The sequence below is a fragment of the Rutidosis leptorrhynchoides genome, chromosome 4, assembly GCF_046630445.1.
Source record: "Rutidosis leptorrhynchoides isolate AG116_Rl617_1_P2 chromosome 4, CSIRO_AGI_Rlap_v1, whole genome shotgun sequence".
NCBI classification, from domain to species: Eukaryota; Viridiplantae; Streptophyta; class Magnoliopsida; order Asterales; family Asteraceae; genus Rutidosis; species Rutidosis leptorrhynchoides.
In genome coordinates this window covers 64,343,288-64,355,178 of record NC_092336.1, presented here as the reverse complement: position 1 = coordinate 64,355,178, position 11,891 = coordinate 64,343,288, and the positions used below count along the sequence as shown (strand labels likewise).

Sequence of the window (11,891 nt, the reverse complement as noted above, 5' to 3'; positions counted from 1 at the left end):
TATCACCACTCAAATGTGCAATATATTTTGCCAATTTATTCAAAAGGAGCAACTCATGAGAAACTCAAACCGAAACTTGCGGTGTCACATATTAAATGTTACATAATCCATTAATAGAATCTTTAAGAGGAACGATATTTATATAGCTTTAGAGTCAAGTCAACAATAATGCACCATCAACAATTCTCTTTTGTTAGAATACATAGATAAACATTTTCTTGTAACTCAAGTGATAATGACCATACACTCTTTGTTAGAGGTCGGAAGTTCAACTTCAGGGAATTACAACATTGCACACAAGGTTTCTGACCTTGAAATGCGCTCAAGGTCGATTTTTGCACATTGCATTGCGGGGACAACGTAGAGGGGGGTTTTATCGACCATGCCCTCAAATTGATCCGGGGTTCCTTCAAGCAGCAGTTGGAAGACAGGTTATGCAAGGGAGTAGTCCCTGTGAATGATTCCAAACTATTCTTTACAAAAAAAGACATACATTTTATTATTTACCAAACTCAAAATCACAATCTATATCAATATCATTAACCCTAAATCAAAACTCAAATCTGTATCCAAATCAAACATTTATTTCATGCTCCTCTAATACAAATTAAAAATGAAAAGTCATAAACAAACATATATACATCTGAGTTAAAAATAAATTTGAAATCTGGGTATTCAAAACACCCTTAATAGTTTCAACTAATTTAATTAACTTCTATAATTTTCATCGTCATACTACATGCACCGGACATCCAAAACCCGCTTCAGGTTTCGGATATTATAAAGTTCTGGTCGTCACTTGCGACTCCACCATTGCTACCTTCCGAGTCCGTGAAGTTCCCGAGTCGATTTCACATTCGAGATTTTAGTAACGCATCCCAGAATCGCGTTTTAATAAAAAAAAAAAATAAAAAAAAAATCGATAATTCTCGACCCCAAAATTGCTTGCTTAAAACTTTCACACCGAAGCACTATAGTCCTTAATGATTCCCTGATACAAAACATCATTCACTGTCACTTGTCTCTCTAACGCATACATCAAATGCTAACGAAATTGAATACAACCAAAAAAAATGAAAAAGTATACCATTATTCCATTTAGTACCTATAATATACTCAAGAGGCCAAGAGCAAGCAAGAATGGCCAATAGGGTATCATGAAATTGGCTTGAAAAAAAGAAAAATAATACTTCAAGGAATCAAGAATGGCCAAAGTCGCTACAATGCTAATTTACCTCAATAGCTTATCAGCTTAGTGCCTTTGAAACATAACTATTGACAACATAGTAAGACACTAAATAGGTAGAAATTGCCATCCATGAACAACTATAGTAAACTAAGCACTTCTATTGATATTATTATTAAAGATGAATGAGAAACAATGAACTATAATTTGACTTATTCGAAAAACTACATATACATGTACTTAATTCTAACCAACCTGTATGCATATAGATGATCTATAAATAATTAATTTTTTAAAAATAGGCCCATATAATTATACAAAAGTAGGAAATTCAGAAAGAAAAAACTGGTATATTTATACTTTTCAACATATGTACTTATAAATGGTTCAAATTAATTGAGTTCAGGGTTCATGTAAATGCAACTTCCTAAACTCTAAGCTAAGAATTTAAACATAATAGTGCGATCTTGAAGTCACCTGAGAAGACACAACTTCCAGAAGTGCAAATGTTTATTAGCTTGACCAGAAATGTGTATTCATATACAGAATCATTTTCAAATTTGAAAACTTAGCTTTACACCAATAGATGATGAACCATAGTGGAGATTATCATAGTGCTTCGGATCTATGTTATTAACTCATAAAGGTTGCATCATATATAAACAACAAATTGAGTTCAAGAGTACCTGTCAACATCGCTACTTTCAACTGCAACCATCTCTTTGATCAAGTTTTGTCCATATTTAGAAAAGTGTTAAACTAATGGTTAGAGTTATAAATCAATTATAATATTTGATCTTGAACTTTGTTTCGATGTTTTTGCTTAATAATCACAGTAACAATTAGTCAAAAACAAAATATAACCAAATTTTTTTATTATGCCATTAGCCTTAAAAAATATATAGAGCTGAGTAATTACTACTTATTAAATATGATAAAACCTATAACGAATTTTATCACAACAGTTTTGTGTTAATTGTCATTGAACAGAATGAACACTATATTAATATAGAAGCAATATCAATAAAAGGGTAAGATTCGAGCTTACTTGCATCAACATCATCAGCCATACACCATTCCAACTTTATACCTAGCCAATATAAAAACCTTTAAATAGTAAATCAGAACTACTGGATCATACTCTTTTTGTCTCAGATGTTATCAAACATCTTCTGTGCATTGAATAATCACCATCCAACATAACTTTTCACACATGCATATAATCGTATTAAAGAAAACATAAAAAAAAAAATGCTAACATAAATACTTAATTAGCATTCCAACCACTTCGCATAACCAAACCCCTATCGGTTTCAATTAACGAATCCATTACAATAATTCTTTCTGGCATACCTTGTTTGCGAAAAAAATCATTTTCTGGATTGATGCCCATACCCGAAGTTCCTGTAAACACCAAAAACGGCTTCCGTGGGCAAAGTGAGAATGTCATTTCGCAAAACCAATTAATCGAACAAAATATGTAAAGAAATTCAATCTTACTGAGGACAACCGATTACTCAAACCAAACAATCATCTCGATATATAGATTTATCAGCATCAAATCCGTCGATGTTGTCGATGAACCCTAGCCCGGAAGCATTAACAAAGTAATCAATTCAGAAAGATAGGTAATGATCCTTTTGATTCTAATTCGATTAATACAATATAAAACCAAAAAAAAGAAAGATATACGAATAAACTTACTGTAGGTGATTGGTTGATTTCAAACGATGTAAAAAAATGGGTTCGATTTGTATGAAATCGCCTTAGATGGAAACTGAATTGTTTTGGGATAATTGATACTAGTTTATAACCCGCGACTTCGCGGGGCTAACACATAATGTAAATTAAATGATTAGATTAAGATAACAAATGAATATGGCTAAAGTACATAATAACTTAATAACTTATCATTAAACAAATTGATGTAATCATTAATGAAAAAGACGATTTGTTCGGATGAGGAATCATAGAACTCATTTGGGCATGTGGTCATTGCAAGTGTTTTCACCATCATGTGAAATTGTGAACCGAACCTCTAGACTTGATGACACACATTAACAAAGAGGAGAGCTTAGGGTCGTACTGCTTCAGCCTCAACATCTTTATAAAACAGGCTGGAATAGAGATACTACAGGTAATGAAACAAAGCAAAGAGTTCAAGTTAGATGTATAAAGAAGTTGGGACTCTTCTTGGGATGTTGACTCTAGTCTCTAGCTGTGCTGTCGTTTCAGGATCTTTCTTTCCTTCCTCCTTTATTGCATCAGATGACTCCTTCACTTCATCTTTAATTCTCTAATTTTTAACTGATATATTTTCAAGTAGTCAAATGATAGTCATCGTCTTTCTTGTTGTGTCGCAGATAGCTAATCCTTAAATTGTTTCTATGAAACTTTTGCAATCTAAAAAACCAAGAAGGAAAAATGCAGCGAGTATTACATTTACCCATCTAAAGCAAGGAATATCAAAACACACAAACAAATGATTATGAGTTTACCTAAAGAGTAGCACATACCAAGATATATTATAAGTCTATGAATTGATTCCATATCATAAGAACACATGGTTTATAAATTAGATTGACATTAACCCAAATTATATTACAAATTACAAATTATATTACAAGCTATTTGGGAAGGATGACACTTTAGAGCTTTCTTTTGCATTTTTTTGTAGCAGATAAATTTTTCTAACCTACTCAACTTTTTTGTAGCAGATGGTTTATAAAGTAGATCTTGAACCTACTCAACTACCATAACCTTAACTGACTGGTTAACCTTTGTGATCCTACATATGTAGATTCAAACTCTCTAATGTACCATCACTTACTAAGATATGTTTGAGCAAAATACTTTATATATGGCATTAGAAATCATTGATGTGTTTGCTCCTAAGATTTCGAGAAGTCTACTCTATCACTACATTTTTATTTTCTGGCTCTCACACATCTATCAACAAAATGACATCAAGTTTGCCAGGTTGATCATAAGAATGATATAAATCCATAAATCACCAGTTACTCACTTTAAATATAGAAGCTAATACATGAGGCAGTGGTATATGCAGAGAAAGTGAACAGTTCACTTCAGCGAAGTGTTGAAAATAAAGGTGACAATTTCAATCCAATTATAAACAATGTGGTTTATTTGGAATATGAAGTATCTCTAATGTGTTAAACAAAGAACTAACAAATAAAAAGCTAATAGTTCCAAATTAAGGTAAAATCATTAGCCTAGCAATATAATGCTTGATATCTTAACATTTTACATTTGTGATGATATATGTTTGCAAAAAGAAGGAAAACAAAATTTATATATCTATATGATATAAAAACTATACATAATAGTGGTCGAATAAGAAATGATAAATTAAAGTCCTATTCATCAGATTAACACCCTACTTACGTAAATGTGACTAATTCATATATCAGACTACTTTCTTTTCTTAAAGAGTAGAGTATCTAAAGTAGAGATACAATGTTTATCTTTTTAAATATCATAATTCTATTACTCGAGGAAAAAAAAAAAAAAAAAGACAATATAACTAACCTGGTTACAAAACCCATCAGTTGAGCAATTCATGGATCTTCCATTATTACTGAATCCGTTATCTCTCCATACTTTTCAAATAGTTCACAAACGTATCTGGTATTCATACATACAAACATAAAATATAGCAGAACAGAGACTTATAATCTTAATAACTTTTGAAAATACAGTATATCTTGTTAATATGCAGACCCGTTTTCTAACTTGTCCATTTTGCCACCTCCAGCGAGGTGTGTCAAAAATAAAGAAACGTGTACCTTCATTTTGTGTTGTAATTGCGAGCGAGTACAATGGAAAGAGAATCAGGCCAGGTGGTAGTTACATCAACAATGGCGGTTGGTATCACCAAACCCATTTTAGCAGCACAAATGGCTATGGTGGCAGCTTCTGAAGCCCTGAATTGTAACTCAAACAACAACCTATGATTAATACTGACTAATTAAACGTGTACGCATATACCAGATTTAACACAAAACTTTGTAGTTTAGGTATGGTGTCACATACAATAACCTCCACAAAAAGCAGCTTATCGTTTGAATGTATCGTTGATTCCAAAAAAACTCATTCAGACAGTTTTACAAACACCTTGTGGACACTAACAAAAAAAAATTCCTTTTAATCCACCAAACCACACTCAATCAGTTTGCTTCCACATTAACAACAAACCGGAAAACAACAACGCACCAATATAGATTATTTACTGCTGTTAACGACAATGGATTTTCCGGCAGGAAAGTCCCGAGTATGAGACAAAAAAATCATAAAAAAAACTCAAACACTCAACAATGCCAAATAAAAATAGAAGTAACAAAAAGCTATGAACTAAATAAGCAACAAACATATTCATATTCAGAATACACACTAATTACTCAGTTTTATAGTCGTAACTTGAAATACCCAAAAGAAATTAGAGTTTAAAAGTTACCTATCTTTAGTTGCTGAAAATATTGAATAACAGTCATAAGAGAAACGATGATGCAAAGCCTTCAACCCCAATTTGGCGACGCTGGCCATTGCGGCCCAACATTAAACCCTAATTTCTACTCCAAATCGTCACCCGATTTTAACAAATAAACGACAGTTAATCAGGTGGTGGTGATAGTGGCGGCGGCAGTGGTGGTGGTGGTTGAGGTTACTACTGGTGGCGGCGGCAGTTACTACTGGTGGCGGCGGCATTTACTACTGGTGGCGTTGGCGGGTGTTGGTGGTAGGGGTGTTCATCGGTTCGGTTTTTGGTTTTTCGGTTTATTCGGTTCGGTTTTTTCGGTTTTGAAACTTATAAAATCAAAACCGAAAACCAAACCGAAACCAAATTTAAATATCAAAACCATAACCAAAACCGAACCGAAAACCAAATTTTATTTCGGTTTGGTTTAGGTTAAAACCGAAAATCACTAGATAAAAATCCTAACCAGCATAAACTTACATATAAATTAAGATGGAATTAATTTAAGTATATAGGATATATAACATGTTTATTGTTTAATAAAAATGTAATAATACGTCAAATACAATATAAATATATAAATATTATAATTATAAATATGTTTTAAAATGTTATTAATTTGAATTCGGTTTTTAATTCGGTTTTCGGTTAACCAAATTGAAAATTTTCAAAACCACAAACCAAAACCAAAAACCGAATTACGAATTCTGTTTCGGTTTCGGTCAATCCGAAAACCGTTTAAAAAATTCGGTTTGGCTTTTTTTGGTTTGGATTCGATTTGATATTCGGTTTATTCGGTTTGAAACTAAATGGTGCACACCCCTAGTTGGTGGTGAAGAGTGATTAATTTAGAAGAAGGGAGAAATGGTGTTTAATTAGGGGGAAAAAGGCTGGTGTCGTTCCCTTTTAATCAAACGACACAAAATTAAGGGGTCTTTTAGTGCATATAGGTAAGTATTATTAAATTTACCTTCAAGATTAGGAATACACCCAATAATTACCTTCATCGATCCAGTTTATTTAAACCAATGTAATATTACAAAATAAAGAAGTTAAGTAAAATACGAAACATACACAGATTCTTATAAACTCAAAAGATGTGCCAGTCTGTCATCCTTTAAATCCTACATATGTTCATAGACATGTAATTAAAGAATATATTATACAAACATACACAGATTCTTAAGAAGTCAAAACTGAAAAGTTGCATATGAAAATGGCACCAGTGAATTTGAAGCACACATTTCTGACATTCAACTTTCAATTTTGGAATGATATTTAAGCCCTTTTTGTGTCTATAGGTATCGATCATTTCTCTTGTACGTACATATCTTTTGTGGCCTTGGAATTTTGTATTTTCAATCAACACGCCGGGTTGAGTAATTTTCACACCACCATACTGAACAATATGGCAGGTATGCCAGTACAACATTAGAACATAACAGAACATGGAGGTGGCATAATGGGCGGGTCGGGTACATTGGTCAAATAACATAATGGGCGTGTTTATCAAAACAATCGATAATACATGCCCATTATGTTATTTGACCAACGTGCCCAACACGCCCATTATGCCACCTCCATGTGGGTAGCTGGTACTTTCCATTCATCCATTACATACACTCAACCTAATTTGTTCCTAATCTAATCGTGATTAATTCATATATAATCAAATACCGAGTTACCTTTACGACACCAATTTGTGTGACGGTAGCTAGCTAGTGAGACTCAAACAAACTCCATTACCCTACGATTGCGGCTTTTGACTTAGAGGGACATCATTTTACGGGACATTACCCGTATTACCTCTTGCATACAAGCACCCCCCAAGATTTGACACAAATGAATCTACCACACTTATCCCCATCTGGTTTGAATTTACATAAGTAAATAATAAAAATTCAAGATACAGTCTCGCAGTTAGAAACTTGAGCTCAAAGTACTTCAAAACGCACATCAAGAAAGACGTTTCTTCAAAACGCACATCAAGGGGGGAGAATGTTAAGTCAAACAATATATGATGTACGTTTGACCAATTTTAAGTGTACATTTGACTTTGTTTTATGATGTAAGTGGTGAAAGTGTGAGCATATAAACACTTTCTCCACAATGTACAAGTTAAGCCTTCTAGCCATAACTCACATTCTTCCTTAGGTGTAACTAGGTTTTTCTCTCAAGTGTAATTTTCCCTAAATTGTTGTGTATTTCAATCCAAACTCAATCAAAACACGAATTCGATCTTTAATCTGTGTTAAACAAAAGTAGGAACAAATTACAAAGGTAGATGCATATATGGGACATGATCGAAGAACAATGTACTCCATGCTGCTTATTAATTATTAATTTAATTATTACCATTATTCTAGATCGATTATGCACTATAACCAACAATTGCAGGATCCCATTGTCCCATGTCGTACGAGCTACATGTTGCCTTTGCAGCTTCATCCATAGCTTCCTTGCTAATATTATTGTTGCACAGGTCAGCAAATAGTGTATGAAGCATACCATAATGAGTCAATGATCCACAATGTGTCTCATAAGTTCGCACCTTCATCATTCAAACATTCATATAGTTAAAAAAAAAAAAAAAAAAAAAAAAAAAAAAAAAAAAAAGAAAAATAGTAACCAAAATGAAGATAAATTAACCCGAAGAAGTTAGGTTTGTTTAATTACCATGGTTTTAAGACAGTCCCAATCGTCCACAATGGCCATTCCACTAGGCCTAACTGCTATTTCTCCTTGTAATAACTTGCCCCGGATTATATCAATACTATTATCCAAATGTGCCCTATGTGATGTAATTCTTTTAATTTTCTTGAGTAATTCCTCTTTCTCTTGTGAATTTTCGGTTAAACTCTTGTACTGTGAACAAAAAATTTACATCAATTTTTTAACGAAAAAAAAAAAAAAAAAACTATACTAAGGATGAATGGATAGAAGTGTTTTGTAATAAAAATACCTGATGCCACATTGAATAAACATCTGCATCTCTTTGGTCGACAACACCCATGGACTCAAAAGATTGAGCCTTCTTGCCTTTCAATTTCGACCTACGCAAAGAGAAAAAGCTGGAACGGGAAGCTTCAGAGAGTTGTAGCACAAGTAGGGTTAGGGTTAGGGTTAGGAATAACACGAACAACAAGTGGTGAGAAGCAGCCATGGGATTATTAAAGAGTGTATGAATTGATCGAGAAGCTCAGAGTACGTTCCTTATATATACTATGGTACATATATTAAATAAATTAAATGCCAGTTGTATACTGTTTAGGAATAAATACTCGAACAAGATATTTTTTATTTATTTATTTTTTTTTTTTTGGCAAAAAAACGATAACATAGAAACATAGCCTCTTCATCGAAACATGAAAAAACATACGAAAGTTACAAGATATGTTAGCTGTCCGTCCCTAACTTTTATGAGACCAAACTAGTTAGTCAAAGATTAGGCATATCTTTTATACTAGTGAAATGACTCGTGGAATCATGAGTTTGGTTAAATAAAATAGTTTAATAATATGTTTTACGAATTAAATTAATGTAAATGCTAAAATCGTTTAGTTTAATAACCCGTAAAATCAATTGAACACCCATAATGGTGGTATATATTGATCATATAGGGAGGTTTTACCGAAATCGTTCACGGACCTCTACCTGGACCACTGCCCGAATAGATATATGTGCAAATGAGGGTCGTTGAAATAAATGATCTACTGATGCCAAAAAATTGCCGTTAAAAAAAACACGAATTCCGACTAAGAAACTTCTTGTTATATTTACAAACATATAGAGACATGTATTTTCGCATACATATGTAACGTAATTAATCCCATAAAGAGAATTCATATTTGAATATTAATATTATAATAATAATTATTATAATTACCATATAGAAAACAAATACTCCGTAAATTATAAAAGGAATAAAGGGCTGCATCTTTTGTTAATTTTATTTTAATCATAATTAATTGTAAAGATTAAATTTTAATTGTAAATTAAATTGATTTATGATGTCATTCAAGTGGGTTAGATTTTTTTCTATATTCTTTTTAATTTTTTATATTGAAGGGAAATGACTATTCATGATGTCATCTTTATATCATGTTAATAGAAAGTATATGTAATGACCCGGAAATTTCCGACCAAATTTAAACCTTAATCTTTATATATTTCCGACACGATAAGCAAAATCTGTAATGTTGAGTCTAGAAAGTTTGAAATCTATATTCGGTTAATCAGTTATCATGTGACCATGCCTGACGATTCACTAACAATTGTGTGCAAATGAATATGTAAACATATATATATATATATATATATATATATATATATATATATATATATATATATATATATATATATATATATATATATATATATATATATATATATATATATATATATATATATATATATATATATATATATATATATAAGTGTAAATATATAATATTTATAAGGTATACTTTAATCAAATGGAATTGAAAATATAAAATAATCAAGAGGGAAGTGATTTTTAGGGGGGAAGGGGGAAGTAAATTATTTTTTTTCATTTTTTCGTTTTTTGGAAAAACTTTGTTCACGAACATTATAGATTAGATGAAAATAAGAACATTTAAAATAGACACTTTGTGATAATTGTCATTATTTTGGCGGGAAAACGCTCGAATAAAAAAATTAAAACATTCAATGCATTGAATGTTTTGCTGCTGAGTTTATTTGCATCGTTTTGTTTTCATCTTGTGTGAAGTGTTTTTTTCGAATTTAGCCCGATTTAGAGTTTAGGGTTTAGGGTTTAGGGTTTTGGGTTTTCGGGTTTACTCCGTAAACCCTCAACCCAAAACCCTAAACCCTAAACCCTAAACTCTAAACCGTTCGTGTTAAAATATTTAATCTAAACCCTAATTTCTAAACCCTAAACCCTAATTTATAAACCCAAAACCCCAATTTCTAAACCCTAATAGCTAAACCCTAATTTATAACCCCCTAATTTCTAAACCCTAATTTCCAAACCCTAATTTCTAACCCCTTAAAAAAAACTCAGCAGCAAAACATTCAATGCATTGAATGTTTTTATTTTTTTCTTCGAGCATTTTCCCGCCAAAATAATGACATTCATCACAAAGTGTCTTTTTTAAATGTTCATATTTTCATCTAATCTACAATGTTCGTGAACAAAGTTTTTTTAAAAAACGAAAAAAGTTTACTTCCCCCCACTTCCCCCCAAAAAAGCGCTTTCCTCTTGATTAAATCTCTCTCTCTCTCTCTCTCTATATATATATATATATATATATATATATATATATATATATATATATAAGTGTAAATATATAATATTTATAAGGTATACTTTAATCAAATGGAATTGAAAATATAAAATAATCAGATAAATAAATAATTTTTGAACCTTTTTGATCAGGTTTCAAACAGTTAATGAGTGAAATAATTAAATATATTTAATCTAAAAATATGGGATTTTTCTGAATTAATTTTATCCGTAACTGTTTAGCAAAGGAGCACGATATTATAACTATGCAAATTGTGTCGGCTATGTAATAGTCATATGTACCCGTGACAATTGAAAATATCATTTGGGATTACTGTGTCTTCAAGAATCGCATGTTTTTGTTTTAGAATGATATTATATTTATTATTATAATGTTTATCTTCTTATTTGTGTCCCACTTTTTAAATTATGTTACAGCAAATGTCAACGAATGTAATTTCAATAGGAAGGAATCCAATGTTATCATACTGTGCAAAACTTTCCATGAATTATATATACATATAAAGGCATACTAGATAGAGATATATAGATATACTCCAGCCTTTTTTTTTTTTCTTCTTTTGTTTACTTCATGAAAACATCATCATCTTTTACCACCTCATCCATCCTTCACTCTCTTATTACCACCCAAGAACACTATCGAGCTACCATCTCTCCCATCGGAGACCACATCACCGAACCACCATAAATTACCCAACTAAACCGCCACTTTCACCTTCACCTTTGTGAACCCATAACCACCATCTAACTATTCTAAATACATACATACATTTACGCCTATAGATACATAACAGCTCGATCTCAACTTCCTGCGAAACCCTAGGCCTTCCACCACTGATTACCATAGCCACCATCGTCTACCAATATTCCTTCATCACTTAACTACCACGATGTTACACCTTGTTCTATATTTTTCTTTGTTT

General features: G+C 31.8%; 1 protein-coding gene across 4 annotated transcripts; it reads right to left on the bottom strand.

Annotated features, from left to right (window-relative positions):
* Window positions 1-507: 507 nt before the first annotated feature.
* LOC139839912 (vacuolar-processing enzyme beta-isozyme-like) lies at window positions 508-8,875 on the bottom strand. Of its 4 annotated transcripts, XR_011757148.1 has the most exons (7): window positions 8,644-8,875; window positions 8,358-8,546; window positions 8,037-8,232; window positions 4,993-5,130; window positions 4,736-4,831; window positions 2,540-3,589; window positions 508-2,276 (listed from the first exon to the last, which is right to left on the bottom strand). XR_011757148.1 is itself a non-coding variant. In XM_071830120.1 (4 exons), exons 1-3 carry the CDS (start codon window positions 8,842-8,844, stop codon window positions 8,053-8,055), a joined length of 570 nt encoding a protein of 189 aa, XP_071686221.1. In that variant the 5' UTR covers window positions 8,845-8,875; the 3' UTR covers window positions 4,587-5,130; window positions 8,037-8,052. The 4 variants fall into 4 exon arrangements, 2 of the variants coding, with proteins under 2 accessions (XP_071686221.1, XP_071686220.1); XR_011757147.1 differs by having other exon boundaries at window positions 508-3,589; XM_071830120.1 differs by lacking the exons at window positions 508-2,276; window positions 2,540-3,589 and having other exon boundaries at window positions 4,587-5,130.
* Window positions 8,876-11,891: the final 3,016 nt, after the last annotated feature.